The sequence below is a fragment of the Marmota flaviventris genome, chromosome 2 (assembly GCF_047511675.1).
Source record: "Marmota flaviventris isolate mMarFla1 chromosome 2, mMarFla1.hap1, whole genome shotgun sequence".
In the NCBI taxonomy this organism is placed as follows: Eukaryota; Metazoa; Chordata; class Mammalia; order Rodentia; family Sciuridae; genus Marmota; species Marmota flaviventris.
Genome location: NC_092499.1, coordinates 91,191,763 through 91,208,101, shown reverse-complemented (window position 1 = coordinate 91,208,101; position 16,339 = coordinate 91,191,763). Strand labels below are relative to the sequence as shown.

At 39.4% G+C, this 16,339-nt stretch overlaps 2 protein-coding genes across 9 annotated transcripts in view; one reads left to right on the top strand and one right to left on the bottom strand.

Annotated features, from left to right (window-relative positions):
- The window catches only part of Snap23 (synaptosome associated protein 23), a 36,905-nt gene extending 34,272 nt beyond the window's left edge, over positions 1-2,633 (bottom strand). The window contains exon 1 of one of the 2 annotated variants that reach the window (XM_027926103.2): positions 2,543-2,633. Coding sequence is in view for 1 of the 2 variants with exons in the window: in XM_071608147.1 (XP_071464248.1) it covers positions 2,518-2,528 (11 nt within the window). In the remaining variant the exon portion in view is untranslated. The other variant, XM_071608147.1, reaches the window with a different exon arrangement.
- A 3,894-nt stretch (positions 2,634-6,527) lies between these two features.
- Positions 6,528-16,339, top strand: part of Znf106 (zinc finger protein 106) — a 72,831-nt gene continuing 63,019 nt past the window's right edge. For all 7 annotated transcript variants that reach the window (XR_011706662.1, XR_011706661.1, XR_011706660.1 and 4 more), the window contains exon 1: positions 6,528-6,676. The gene's annotated coding sequence lies outside the window, so the exon portion shown is untranslated. The remainder of the gene's footprint in view (positions 6,677-16,339) is intronic.

Here is a 16,339-nt window from a genome sequence, read left to right as displayed (position 1 = left end):
TTTGCTAGCATAGAGGAGGGCCTGAGTTCAACCCCCAACATTGCTAAATAAATAAATAAATAAAGGCACAGTGCATGCTGTTTCCTGGCTCCATAATCCACTTCCTCCAATTGTTGAAAGCACAGGATCTATCAGTTTCAGACATCCCTCCACCATAACAAAATCCTGTCTCTGTCCTTTGCCCCTCTAAATATGGTACTAGAATAAGAAGTTCAGCACCATTGGATGCAAACAACATATTATAAATGCTAACATTAGCATACGCAGACCTTGCCAAAAAGTAGGTGTATAGAATGTGATATAAAAACAAAACAAAAGGCCTTAATTTGGAGGGAGAAGGCAGCTGATTTCACAAAAACATCCAAGAGTAAACATGTTCTTCTTCCCCTCTGCCATTCCAATTTGCTTTCATCTGATGAAACCAGATAAATGTGCTAGAATTGGGTAACTATAATAAATATTATCATCACAGGGCTCACAGATTTTTCAAGTCCATTGACCTTAGTCCAATCTTCATGTTAAAAGTTGGTAGCTTATACACTGACTAGTTATATATTTATTATAATGTGTATTAGAAAAAAAAGTATAAAATACATCAAAACCATGATTTCAAGAGATTCAATTTAGAAGAGGAAAATTTTAAAAAATTTTTTATTTGTTTTTTATTTTTTTGTACTGGGGATTGAATTCAGAGTCGTTTTATCACTGAGTTAAGTCCTCAGCTCTTTTAATATATATATATATATATATATATATATTTTTTTTTTTTTTTTGCTGACAAGGTCTGACTAAGTTGCTTAACGCCTTGCTAAGTTGCTGAGGCTTGCCTAGATCTTGCAATCCTCCTGCCTCAGCCTCCCAAGTGATGTGCCACTGACCAGGGAGGGTAATGTTTTTTAAAAAGTCCATTTAAAGTATTAAGTAAAATTTGGGGTGGGGGTGTGGCTCAGTGTTAGAGTGCACATTTGTCATGGATTCAATCCCCAACACCAAACAATGATGACAAAATAAAATGGCAAAAATTATAAAGGTAATAATTTATTAGTGAAGACCCAATAGTTGTGCCATAAACACGGGGCACAGGGTCTGTTTTTGTTTCTATGCTTTCTTCCTGGTTCTAGGTTGTGTTCCGAATGATGAGAAAAGATATGACCTTTAGTTAAGTAAGCTTGTATACTGTACTTTCATTCAGTTAAAGAAACAAATACCAAAATGCCTATAGAAATTCTACTGTTTTTAGGAAAGAGTGTAATACTGTTAGGAAAATAATGGCTCAATGAACCATTCCTATTCAGAAACAATGATTTTCTAAGGCATATCCACACACTTCAAAGCACCTAAAGGAAAAAAAAAAAAACCCTAGCAAAACTGGTAACTGTTTAAGCTGCAAGTTGTTATATGATCATTTAACTTATTTCCACATGATCTGTCACAGGAGCATGATAACATGAAAAGGTTTTTTTCCCATTTGCTAATATCTGCTAATAAGAATGTGTTTTCAATATCTCTGGCCAAAAGAACGAATGACAAAGTAATCATCAGATGCCTTAGGCATCAACTTAGCTGTTGGCAGAAATATTATTTTTTATTTTATTATAAAATACATTCAGATTAGACCTCAAAGTATTCTAGCTAATTATGTCTCATGAGTTTCAAGTGTGGTATTTCCTAGGACAGGCAAGAACGGAGGAAAAAAGAAAGTGGGAAAACCCATTTTTTATCTGGCCATGTCTGCACTTTTAGTATTTTATACCTAAGAACCAGTCTTAAAGGCAGTTGAACAGGTGGAGTAAGATCTCTCAATTCTTAAAATATTTGCTATTAAGAAGCTACGCTATTCACAAAACTGAGGGAACGCTGTTAGAAAGCTGCCAGTATCCAAACTCCCCTCTCCAGCCACGGTTTCCTATCTTGGCAGATGAAAAACAGCAAAAGGTAAAATGACACTCCCTTCCCGTCCACTTTTCCCAACTTTGATATCTTTCGGTTTCCTCAATCATCAGCTGCCTTTCCTCATATTGTAATGACTAATGATTAAAGAGGAAACAAAGGACGGGGTGAAACTGCATTTTACAGTAGTTTCTAACCCCCTACTACCTTCTTTCACTGATCCTTTTCTTTGTGTCTCTGCGGAAAACCCGCAAGATAAGGACGAACTCTACTCGACAGGCAAGGGCTATCCAAAGCCATGAACCTCGGAGTCCTTCAAACAGTTATCTTACAACTACTTGACTACAGTGGTCACCACGCAGTCTATTAATCCCGACCACATCAACACGGTGAGGGACTGAGAGTTGATCTGTGTGGTTTCGAAGACGAATACAAGGATCAGGTCATCCTTCCTCCGCCGGCCCCTCGAACTTCTTCTTGTGCCTCGCCTCATTCCGGGCCCAATCGGCCAAGCCTGGGCCAGAGGGCCCCCTCCTCCCCTTAAGTCCGACCCCACTAACTTTCCAACCGTCACGATATTCTCTTTATCTTCAAGATATGATCCCAACCTTCCTCCCGGCTAGCTACCTCAGCTCCATTCCTGGAGACTCACCAAGCAGTTCCGGGCCACTCCTCTCCGGCCGCGGCAGCTCGGACACCACCAGACCTGACCAGGAGCAGCGCCCTTGTCGCGCCTGCGTGCCCCCAAGCCACGCGTCTGCGCACTTCTCGGGCTCCCTGACCGCAGACACACCCCTACAGCTAGAGCCAATCACTGTGCGGTAGGTTTAAATCTCCGTGCCACGCAGGCTGAGAGCTGGGGAAATTCACCCGTTAACCGGATAGATTCCCGTCTCGCCCGCAGGTGGGAGGCGTTCGTGCAACATTTGCCAAAAGCATCCGTGTGCCAGAGACTGCGGGATGAACACTGAGGGGGAAAAAAAGTGACTAGAATGCCTTTGATCTGTCGAGACTGGGAGATACATAGGTTAACAAATTATAGTGGCTACAGTACGATGCATGGCACATACAAAATCTGAGGCGCCTTTGACTTACAATAAACAAAACATTTTATTCTTAGGGGTGTCTAAAAGGGTTACCGGAGGAAGTGACCTTGAGAGTCTTGAAAGATAAATGGGAGTTCCCCCAGAAGTCTGGGAGGGAAGGAGCTAGTTTTCCAAGTTATGGAAACAGGGTATGCCAAGAACAACATAGCGCCTTCAGGAAATGTCTTGTATTTCATCCTTGTTAGAGGCTTAGAGCTCATCCTGTATCCCTGAGTGTAGGGAAAAATAAGCTATAAAAGGCTGGCAACAAGCAGGGCATGGTGGCTCAGCAACTTGGGCGGCTTAGACTGGAGGATGGCTTAAGCATAGAAGTTCCAGGCCAGCCTGGGTAACAAAGGGAGACCCTGCTTCAAAAACAAAAACAAAGTAGAAGAAGGGAAAAAGAAAAGTGGGAGCTGGGGGTGGGGTGATGCTGGGGGATATAACAGTCCTAAAGCGCTTGTTTAGCTTATGTGAGGCCCTGGATTCAATCCCCAGAAGGATGGGGCGGACACAACTAACTTCCCTTCCCAAACCTGACATGGCCAGACCTTGGAAGGTCTTAGAATTTTGGACTAGTGAGCCTAGCCTTCGTTTTGCGGTTACTGATAGCTATTAATGGATTTTAAGCAAGTAGATGATTGTTTTATAACCACCGCTCCAGGAACTCTTCCACACAACTCTAAGAAAAAGACAAAATGCTGGGAAAAAAGAGGGGAAAGTTTTTCAAAGAAGTAGCACTCTATTCCTAAGAGATTAAAGAAGATGAAGCTTGAAAAAAATGTCTTTTTTTTTTTTTTTTTTTTTTTGTGGAGCCGGGGATTTAACCCAGTGCCTTGTGCATGCAAGGTAAGCACTCTACCAATTGAGCTATATCTCCAGCCCTGAAGAAATGTCTTGTATTTAGTAACAGGGATCATTGGCAATCTTAGTGACACTGTTTAGGGGAATGATGGGGCTGAAATATAGATTGCAGTAGTTCAGAGAAATGCAGAAATGAGGACAAGTTGTACAATGCTTTTGGAAACTTTCGCCTTGCCAAGAGGAGGGAGAAAGGATAATAAAGGGTCAAGGTTTTCATTTGTTTTTGCTGTTGGGTTTTATGTTAAAATTAATACAAGAGAAACTTGAGTTTGATAGAGAAGATCCATCTGAGAAAAAGTTGATTGAAAGAAAGAAAGAAGCTAAAGATTTTGAGAGGTAAGGGTAGAGGCAGTTTGCTAAGCATTGGTGGCATACACCTGTAATACCTGCTACTCTGGAGGCTGAGGCAGGAAGATCACAAGTTTGAGACCAGACTCAGTGGCTTAACAAAAGATTCTGTCTCAAAAAAAAAAAAAAAAACTAACAACCAAACATGAGGGCTCATCCTATAATCCCAGTGACTTGAGAGGCTGAGACAGGAGGATCACAAGTTTGAGATCAGTCTCAGCAATTTAGCCAGACCCTAAACAACTTAGTGAGACCCTGTCTCAAAATAAAAATAAAAAGGGCTGGGGATATGGCTCAGTGGTAAAATAACCCTGGGTTATAATCCTCAGTACCAAAAATTAAAAATAAAAGGGCTGGAGATGTAACTCAGTGGTACAGCACCACCACCATCACTACCAACAACAGCAACAAAAAGAGAGAGAGAGAGAGGGAGGGGGAGGGAGGCAATTCAAAGCACTGGTGGGAGGAATAGTCTTAGAAAAGGAGAGAGAAAGGAAATAACCTCAATTATAATGAAAGGAAGTGTTTGTATGTTTAATAACAGTAATTAAATAAGTTTTCATTTGAGGACTTATTTTCTTTGTAAAGTAGGAGACAAAGTCATCTGCTGACAATAAGGGAAGTAGTATTGGGAGTTTCAAGGAAGTTGAGAAGCTTTGGAAAAGTAGTAAGGATTAATAAGCAGTGTAGAGGGACTTTTTGAGATGGTTAGAAATGAACTCACCAGTTTCTGTTCTGTGTAGCTTTCCAAAACAGTAATCACTTTGAGGGCAGAGGTGAAGGAAATATATGACTGAGTTCACTGAGGATTGAGATGGTCATGGATATAATATCATGATTCTCAGTCAGGGACAGTTTTGTCTTCCAGTGGACATTTGTCAAAGTCTGGAGATTTTTTTAAAAATTATTTTGATGATGAAGAATGGTAGAGTATTACTAGCATGTAGTGTCCAAGATGCTAAACATCTTATAATGCATATGATAGCCCTTAACAACAAAGAATTATCTGCTCCAAAATGTTAAAATTCTTTTTTTTCTTCTTTTCTATATATATATATATATATATATATATATATATATATATATATATATATATAGTACTGGGATTGAAACCAGAAGCACTCTACCACTGAGCTACATTGTCAGCATTATTATTATTATTACTATTACTATTTTGGTATTGGGAATTGAACCAAGGGGAGCTTAATCACTAGCCATATTCCTCAGACCTTTTTTGTTTTTTGAGAACAGCATCTCAATAAATTGCCCAGATTGGCCTCAAACTTGTGATCCTCCTGCCCCAGTCTCACAAGTCTGTGGAATTACAAATATGCATCACCCTGACTGGCTCTAAAATATCAATATTCTAAAGGTTGAGAAATCCTGATCTAGAATTACCTTGATGTTCACCAATATCTGACCATATTTGACTTTGACTATGGTCCTGAGCTTATAGGGTAAAGAGGTTCTTCCTTGGCATGACTTTAAAGGAGTAGAATGAGCAGCATACTACAGACCTTCAATATCTCAAAGATTTGTGATGTCACAAATACAGAATTGGGAGTTTCCTGAACCTCTAGAAGCAAATCTGGATTTATACATAGATTAAGGTAGCTGCTTATATTGATTTGGGGCATTAAAGGTCTACTTAAGTAGAGATGTTATTTTAATTTCAATCATACAGGAGTAGCAACATTTCACATTATTATCAACCTTAATGTAACTTTTTTTTCTGACTAGTCTTGGCCACTAATACAGAATTCCCAGGGAATGAGTATGGGCTAAGTTTAATAATAAAAAATACTTTAGGCACAAATAAAGAGGGAATGTATGCTGTTTAATAGGCAATGGTCATAGATAAGTACTTGACCTCTGCTATTTCATCTTAGCAACACCTTGTGAGATATTAAACCTAATTTTAACTTAGAAAATTGAAGTTCCAAGAAAACTTGCAATTTGACCAACGTCACAAATAAGCTAAGATTTGAACTTGGGTCTGTCTGTACTAAAGCTCTTGTACCTTCCTTTGAACTTCAATAAGTTTTACAAATAATGAGTGATTTGGAAATTGAGCCCAAACAGTTGCCACTACCTATGGTGGGGGGACTTGGAAAGAAACTAGAGGCCCAGAAAGAGCAAGGAGAATGAAAAAGGTTCAGAAAGGTTGGTGCAGCGGACTGCCTTTGTTCTTCCATTCTTTTTGAGTAAAGCCTCTTCCCCTGTGTCCGTTGTTCACTCTCTTGTGTACAAATAAAGCTCGATTGTTGAGAAAGGCGATGGGGGATGGGGGACAGGGGAAAGAGCGCGACGACGGCGAGGTGCGCCTGCGCGCTGGTGGCGGCGGCGGCGGCGGAGGCGGAGGCAGTGGCGGAGCCCGGCAGGGAGCGGGTCCGGAGCGGGCCACCGGACCCGAAGCCGAGGGGGGCGTCAGGGAGCTCCCTTGCCGGGCCTTTGGCGGCCTGATGGAGTAAGAGGGATTGGCTGTGAATGTGAGTATCCAGGGGCCGACCTGCGTTCAGGATTTCGGAGCCCGAAGGTCGTAGTGGTCTGTCCTTAGGGAGGTGGTGGGGCTGCAAGACGCGCCAGGGTCTCTGCTCCTGCAGGTTGTGGCTCAAGGCAACCTGGCCACCCACTTTCCCGGAGCCTGCGCGGGTTTACGGGCAGGCGGTGATTCTGCGGGGGCGTTCCGACTCTGTTCCCAGCCCCAGAAGGAAATGTGGCTCCAAAACCTTGACCTTTTATGGAGGCCGCCAACCTCTTTTGGTCTCTGGGGAGGGGGCCCTAGACCCTGGTGCTCAAAGATTTGCGGGTCTCAGGCCAGGGGCTCCTGTGGCCTCTTGTGACTGACAGTCTCGCTTCTTTTTCCTCCTTTGGTCGTCTCCTTGTGGGATGTGTCTTAATAATAGCAACTAACTATGGAGCGCTTACTATGTGTCTGTATAATATTTAGTACGATCTCGGTGCATAATTATGGAAAGGAAATGCTTTGCACCTCCCTCCTCAATCTGTTTGATTTAGTCATCTCTGAGAGTAAGATTAAGCCATTTTGTTGGGAAGTTTACTTCCGTGGCTTCAGTCAACTTGGGACTGCCATCATAAATGAGGAAGCTTTACTCTTACCTCCTACCTTAGTCTTCCAAGTAGAGTAGCTGGAAATAAAGTTGTGCACCCTCACGACGGGCCACAAATAATTTTTGAGTATTAAGAGCTTAACACCATTCTAAATCCCAGGAAATCTTTTATTATTGTTGTTGTTGTTGTCAATGGATCTTTATTTTATTTATTTATATGTGGTGCTGAGAATCAAACCAGTGCCTCACACATGCTAGGCAAGTACTCTACCACTGAGCCACAACCTCAGCCCAGTCCCTGGGAAATCTTAAAATTTGTTTTAAGCTCTGTTCACAAGTTTGGCTGAGAATGAAACAGTGGAAGATAATATTCAGATTCAACTAGGATTTAATTAGTACTTACTACAAATATGCCAAATACACTCAGGTGTGTCACACAAAAAAAGAATGCAATATTGTGATGGCAGGTGGTTTATGCAGCACCTTTTGGATGTGATCCTATACATTTCTGATGGTAATTTGCTTAAACTAGCCTTTTTAGTGTAATTGGCATCACTTAATATGATGATAAAACATCTTACTGTTACACCAAATTAGATATTCTAAGCATTTCTGCTGAGAAAGCAAACTGCTTTACAGTTGTAGTTTCTAGAGTTAAGTCGAGTCTAGAAAATGGTAGGAGCCTTTAATTTAGAGTATGTTTGCTGGATGGTTTTTGAAGAGAACTTCAAAATGGCCTGGAAGGAGGGAAAGGTTATATAGAAATCTGACCAGGCTAGTCAGAAACAATTGCTTGTATTAAAAGGAAAATATTTTAAAAGGAGGGCTGGGGTTGTATCTCAGTGGTAGAGTGCTTGGCTAGCACTTGTGAGGCACTAGGTTCGATCCTCAGCACGACATAAAAGTAAATAAAATGGAAAAACTATGGTGATTATTGTACATCTAGATTGGAGCCTATGTAGTCTAAAAGTACTCTATAAGAAAAGCAGGTCCTACATAATGGTAAATGCCAGATGACTTGGTTCAGGAACCAGGTATGACTGGGTGAGAAGTATACATATTGGATGTCTTGGAATCACACGTTGGGAAGTTTAGTATTATACCCAATGAATGAGTACCTAGGCAGACAGGTTACACCTGAGTACTTTAACTTCATGCCTAACATGCAGAATTGCTAATTGAAAGTTTTCAGTCCCCTGGGGATGTGGCTCAGTGGCAGAGCTCTTGCCTAGCATGGCCTTGGGGTCAATCCCCAGAACTAGAAGAAAGGGAAAGGGTAGGGGGAGCAAGTTTATAGTCAGTTGAGTGCTTTGTTTTTTTTTTAACTGAAAGAGACTATCAAATATGAGTTCCAGCTGGGCCTGGTGGTGCATGTCTATAATTCCAACTACTCAGTAGTCTGAGGCAGGAGATTCCAAGTTTGAGGCCAGACTGGGCAATTTATCAAGATCCTGACTCAAAATAAAAAATTTAAAGGGCTGGGAATAAAACTCAGTGGTAGAACGCACTGAGTTCAATCCCCAAAAAGAAAAATGGAAAGAAAAGAAATATGAGTTCCCAGGTATTCATCAAAAGAGGATGGTTAAACAGATTTATGTATTTATGTAAATGAGCCAATTTGTATATGCTAATATTGAAAGATTTCCAATATATAGTGAAAAAGAAAAGATGCCAAAAAGCGTGTGCATTTTGCAATCATTGTGGTTTTCTCTTTCTCTCTCTCTCTCTCTCTCTCACACACACACACACACACACACTCTTACACACACACCATAAATGGGCATGGAATATCTGTGGACGGTAATTAGAATCACAGAGACAGAAAGTAGAAAACTGGTTGCCAGAGGCTGGGGAGAGGGAAATGGGAATTATTGTTAGTGGGTCCCGAGTTTCACTTTCACAATGTCACCCTAAGGGGCTTTGAGGAATTTTCTCCAGGAGGAACTCTTCTCAGACCTTCCAGGCTCTTTTTCCTCCCCTTTGGTACTGAAGCTTGACTCCAGGTTCTATTACTGAGCTATATCCCTATCCCTTTATATTTTGAGATAGGGTCTTGGTAAGTTTTTGAGGCTGGCCTCAAACTTGTGATCCTCCTGCCACAGCCTCCTGACTCTCTGGGATTACAGTTGTATGTATATCCCAACAGTGTGCCGCTTTGCCAACCTCCTTTCAGGCTCTTGACACATCCCTGAAAAGAATTTAAGTATGAATCAGATTTTAGCAAAGAGGAGGAGCTTTATTAGAAAGTGAAAGGTGATAATACCATACTTAGAGGAGAATGCAGGCTATCTTGAGAGTGAGAAACACTTATGAGGTCTGAAACTTTAAGGGGATGGCATCATCCTAGATCCCATCATTGGTCTGGCATTCTCAGGATCTTTAGGTTGATGTTGTCTTTTACGTCTGATCAACAGATGATATTTAGAATATTACCTTGTATTATAGGTTTCTTAAAATACATCTTTCTTTGCTTTAATCTGAAAGTACATTGTGTAGGCTAGTTGCACTTAAGCTTTAATCAAAAAGAGGCAGTTTTTTTTTTTTTTACAGTTACTCTAATATTTGTAGATTTCTCAGAAATTTGGGAGTGACGGGCCCAGAGGAAAAAACAGGTTTTGGGAGTTAGTCCTATCAAACTTATGATTTTCCTTCCTCAGTTTCTGAAGTAACTGGGATTATAGGCTTGTGCCACGGTGCCTGGCTCCTTATAAACATTATTATTATTATTTTGTACCAGGGATTGAACTCAGAGGCACTCTATCCCCAGCCCTGTTTTGTATTTTATTTAGAGACAGGGTCTCACTGACTTGCTTACCACTTCACTTTTTGCTGAATCTTTGCTTTGAACTCATGATCCTCCTGTCTCAGCCTCCCAGGCCACTATAGACCTTTTTTATTTGAAAAATTAAAAACAACCAGAAAAGTACAGAAAGAAATACATTGAACCCATGTAAATCTATCACTCAAATTTTTTAATCTGCTAATATTTTGCTGTACTATATTTGCTTTTATTCCTTTTTTTTTTTAAAGAGAGAGAAAGAGAGAATTTTTTTAATATTTATTTTTTAGTTTTCGGCGGACACAACATCTTTGTTTGCATGTGGTGCTGAGGATCGAACCCAGGCCACACGCATGCCAGGCGAGCGTGCTACCGCTTGAGCCACATCCCAGCCCTGCTTTTATTCTTGATATTTGATTTCTAAGTATTTTAATGGGTCTCTAATAAAAAAGAACATTTTCCTGCATAACCCAGATATGTGGGAATAATTTTTCTATATTATCCAATATCCATCCAGTCCCTGTTAAATTTTTTCCAAATTGTCCCTCTTTTTAAACCTTGTTTTGAGAGGGTGCTTGCTGTATTGCCCAACCTAGTCTTGATCTCCTGGGCTCAAGTGATCCTTCTACCTCAGCCTTTCCAGTAGCTGGGACTACAGGTGCTTGCTCATGATCCTGTCTAAACCAATTTTTATTCATTTTCCAATAAAGGCTACACTGTTGCACTTGGTTATAATGTAGCTTTAAAATTTTAAAATGACTCATTATGTATTCAAAATATAAATGATTATCATTTAAAAAGATGAAAAGCTCACTATAAGAATTTGTTTTTTTAACTGAATCCATGATAACTGTTCCATTTTTTATAAAGGAGGAGTGTGAAGTTTGGGAGATTAAAATTTACTCAGGGTTGTAGACCTATGAAATATATTTTTTCTAAATCCAAGGTCCATGCTTTTTCTATCATACTTTGTAAACTATAAACTGGTATATAAATGCAAAGTTATTATTACTTTAGTACTTCTGCTACTTGTGTACTTTATTTGTATTTTTTGGATGGGTAATCAGTATCTAATAAGATTATAATTTTTGGAGTATCAGTAAATCAGGAGAGATCTAAGTAATATGATATCTGTATAGCCATTCTGAAAGTTCAAAATATATACAAGTCAAACATCTTGATTTCTGGAGTTCCAAAAAAATTCCATTTCTAGAATTTTTACAGTCTTATAGTCTTGTTCTTAGATCTAAGGTCTTCTAAGTGTTAAAAAACAAAACAAAACTGATTTTAAAAGGTGGGTGTGGCTTTGTTTTGGTTTTAGTTTTAAAAACAATTCTATGTATTGCTCAAGTGTGTGTGCGTGCGCGTGTGTGCACACACATATGTGCACATGTATGTACATGTAGTGCTGGCAGTTGAACCCAGAGACATTTTACCACTGAGCTCCATTTCCAGCCTTTTTTTTTGTGTGTGTGGTATTGAGGATTCAACCCAGTGGCACTAAACCACTGAGCCACATCCCCAGCGCCACCCCTCCTTTAAAAAATTTTTTTTTAGTTGTTGATGGACCTTTATTTTATTCATTCATTTATATGTGGTGCTGAGAATCGAATCCAGTGCCTCACACAGCGCTCTACCACTGAGCCACAACCCCAGCCCCTTTTAAATTTAGGGTTATGCTAAGTTGCTTAGGGCCTCACTAAATTGCTGAGGCTGGCTTTGAACTCATGATCCTACTGCTTCAGCCTCCCAAGCCGCAGGGATTACAGGTATGCACCACTGTGCCCAACCCATTTCCAATCCTTTTTATTTAATTTAATTTTATTTTATTTTTGAGACAGAGTCTTGCTAAGTTGCCAAGGCTACCCTTGAATTCACCATCCTCCTGCCTCTGCCTGTAGTTGGGATTACAGGCATGTGCCACCACACCCAGCTACTTAAATCTTTAGAAAGTTCAAAAGAATCTCCAGTGTAAAGTAAACTCATATCCCCAGGCCCTCAGTTCTTTTCCCACAATGACTGTTATGGGTTTCCTGGGAATCCTTTTAGAGATATTCTGCATGTATGTATATTTTAAGGGTAAATTCCAACAGTAAACTATATAAGCATCTTAGCTATATAACAAAATAATGCTGTTCAAGGATATATTCCTATTTTTATTGTTTGTTTCTATTCCAAACATCTTTGTTAATTTTTATTTATTTATTCAACAGATATTAACTACCTAGTGTATACCAAACATGTCAGGTAATAGGAACAAAATGATGAGCAAAAGGTATTCTGCAATTAATATTTAATTAATTAAGTGTAATTAAAGAGAATATCAAATGCAGAAGAAACAGTTGGATAAATGGCATTCCAGTCAGGCATGGTGGCGCACAGCTGAAATCGTAGTGGCTGAGATACCAGAGGCAGGAGAATCTCGAGTTCAAAGCTAGACTCAGCAACTTAGCAAGGCCCTAAGCAACTTAGTGGGTCCCTATCTCTAAATAAAATATAAAAAGAGCTGGGGATGTGGCTCAGTGGTTAAGCACCGCTGAGTTCAATCCTTGGTACCAAAAAAAAAAAAAAAAGGCAGTCCAATAAGAAAAGAATAATATTCCATCTTTAGGATTGATTGTTGTCACCATGTTTGGACCTCTTTTAGGTTTCTGACCTTGATTGCTAGGAAACTGGCTTGGCTTCTTAGACTCCTAACTCTTGTCATTTAATAATTGTTTCTGTCTTCAGTACCTTTTTTGTTATTCTTTCAGAAATAATTACATTTCAAAAAATACACAAAAGTGAAGGGAAGGGTCTGGGGCTGTAGCTCAGTTGCAGAGTGCTTGCCTAGCACATATGAGACCCTGGGTTTGATCCTTAGCACCACGTTAAGGAAAAAATAAATAAATAAAGGCATGCTGTCCATTACAACTATAAATAAATAAATAAATGTGAAGGGGAGAATATTTACTCACTGGACAGAAGTAATACTGTTCATATTTTGATTATAACCTCTCAAGTTTATGTATGTTTTTATTTTTTATTTATTATTTTTTGAAGAATTTAACCTTTATTTTTTATTTATTTATTTTTTATGTGGTGCTAAGGAGCAAACCCAGTACCTTACCCATACTAGGCAACTGCCCTACCACTGAGCTACAACCCCAGCCCTATTTTTAAATTTTTTAATCAAAAGTGAAGTCATTGTCTACCTACTAGCTGTAATCAGTTTGTTTCATGACATGTTATTTTTCTGTGTCATTAAATAATTACCAAACTTTTTAAAAAGCATTCTGCTGGCCATCATGGAGCTTATAGTTTACTGGGAGAGGCATTCAGCAAATGATTATACTAGTAACTAAATATAGCAAAAGATTTAGTTTAAGACCCGCTTTATGTAAAATACTTCATATCAATGTACTAATTCCTCAACAGTCATATGACATTGATAGTAATGGGAAGCAGACACTGAAAGATTATATTACTTAATTACCATCATACCAGCTAGTGAGTTTTAGGTTTTGAACACAAGCATTCTAAAGATCTTGCTTTTAGTCATTAGCCTAATCTAGTGACTTTCAGTGAGTTTGGGATCATCCCAAGGGAAATGTAGAAATTTGGGGGAGTGTTTTTTTCTTTTCTCTGTCTCTGTCTCTCTTTCTGTCTCTCTCTCTTTTTTTTTTTTTTTCTCCCAGCACGGGTGGGGGGTGGGGGGGTGGGGGGGGGAAGGAACCCAGGGCCTCACACCTCACATGTGTTAGACAAGCTCTCTACCTTTTATCTGCATTCCCAGTCATTGAAGGATGTTCTTTTCAAAATAATTGGGAGAGTACACTGATATTTAATGGATTAAATATCTGGGATGTTAGACATCTTACAATGTAAGGGACATTTCTGTATGGTTTAAAAAATTGTTTTCAAAAATTGTGTTACTTCTGTTTAAATAAATTTTTTGTTGTTGTTGTTTTGAGCCAGTCACAGCAGCACACACCTATAATCCCAGCAGCTCGGGAGGCTGAGGCAGGAGGATGTTAAGTTCAAAGCCAGCCTCAGTAGCTGAGTGAAACACTGATTCAAAATAAAAAAATAAAAATAAAAGGGGCTGGAGATTTAACTCAATGGTAAAGCACTCCTGGGTTCAACCCCGAGTAGCCCCCCAAAAGTTAATTTTTAAATTGGCAAAATTATGTATATTTACTGTGTATAAAATGATGCTTTGAAATATATATATGTGGGGCTAGGGTTGTGGCTCAGAGGTAGTGCTCTCCTAGCACATGTGAGGTCCTGGGTTCAATCCTCAGCACCACATAAAAATAAATAAATAAAGGTATGTGTTCAACTACAACTAAAAAATATTAAAGAAAAAGAAAGAAATATATGTATGTGCCAGGCTGGTGGTACACACCTGTAATCCCAACAGCTCAGGAGACAGAGGCAGGAGGATCATGAGTTCAAACCCAGCCTCAGCAAAAGTAAGGCCCTAAGCAACTCAGAGACACTGTCTCTAAATAAAATACAAAATAGGGCTGGGGATATGGCTCAATGGTTCTGTTGCATTCAATCCCTAGTACACAGAAGAAAAAGAAAATATATATATATATATATGTGTTATGGAATTAGCTCCAGCTAAATCAGTATTTGCATTGCCTTTGTGTGTGTGTGTGTGTGTGTGTGTGTGTGTGTGTGTGTGGTAAAAATACTTAACTCTTGTATTACTTTCTAATGTCCTAGAGAATATTCACTTAGATGAAGAATCTTTTTATAATTTTCTAAACCTAGAACCAAGTTTGTTTTCCTTATAAACAGCATTTTTGCATGAAGCATAGTTACATAAATCAAGGAATTGTTTCTCTTTAGTTCAGAAAGATAATCAAGAGATGGTCACTAAAATCAATCCCCTGGTGGAGTAGCTTATGCCTGTAATTTCAGTGACTCATGACACTGAGGCAGGAGGATTGCAGATTTCAGGCCAGTCTTGGCAATTTAGCAAGACCGTATCTCAAAGACGAGAGAGAGCTGGAGATATAGCTCAGGGGTGAAGTGCCCCTAGATTCCATCCCCAGTAACCACCCTTCCCAGATTTGGTCTAGAGTGCTGGATGCAGTGGCACATATCCATAATCCCAGCAACTCAAGAAGCTAAAGCAGGAGAATTGCAAATTTGAGGCCAGCCTCAGCAATTTAGCAAGGCCCTGCAATTTAGTGAGACCCTGTTTCAAAATAAAATAGGGTTGGGGATGTAGCTCAGTGGTAAAGAGACCCTGGTTTCAATCCCCAGTACCAAAAAACAAAACAAAACATAAAAAAGATCTGGTCTTTAGTATTTTGAAAAAAATCGTATCACTGATAGCAATGGCATTGATGATTTATTTTTATTTTTATTTTTATTTTTTAGTTATTGACCTTTATTTATTTTACTTATTTGTATGTGGTGCTGAGAATCGAATCCAGTGCCTCACACATGCCAGGCAGGTGTGCTACCATTGAGCCACAGCCCCTCATGATGTATTTTTTTTTTTTTTTTAATATTTTAAAGTTGTTGATGGACCTTTATTTTATTTATTTGTATATGGTGCTGAGAATCGAACCCAGTGCCTCATGCATGCCAGGCAAGTGTGCTACCACTGAGCCACAACCCCAGCCCCTCATGATGTATTTTTATCAGCACTATAATATACCTGTTATTTCAGTCTGTTTTTGTAGTTGTCATGTTCATAGTTTTATTTCTTAAAATACTGTCATGCTAGAGCATTTATATACTGAAATGTTTGTTTATTATTTTATGATAAATTATGTTTTTGATTTTTGTTTGTGGTACCAAGGATTGAAACCAGGGGTGCTTAACCACTGAGCCACATCCCCATCCCTTTTTTATATTTTATTTAGTGACATATCTCACTAAGTTGCTTAAGGACCTCACCAAGTTGCCGAGTCTGCTTTGAACTTGCGATCCTCCTGTCTCAGACACCCAAGCTGCTGGGATTACAGGCATGCACCGTCACACCCAGCAATATGATTCTTTCTTTAATTTTTACCACAAAGACTTGAGTTACCCTCCCTTGTACTCCAGGCAAAATGGTATTTTTAGTACTGATCTACCATGTTCCTCCCTGAAACATTAGGGCTTCTTTATATACTTGCTCCTCTTCCTGGAATGCTGTTACCCATTTTGATCCAGTTAACCACTCATCGCTCATATATCTCAGTCCAAATGTCAGTTGCCTAGGGAAGTACTCCCTAATTTCCCAGACTAGGTCAGAGTTCCTCACTGTGCAATGCTATCCTAAAATCCTGTCCCTTTTTTATAGCACTGTGACTATT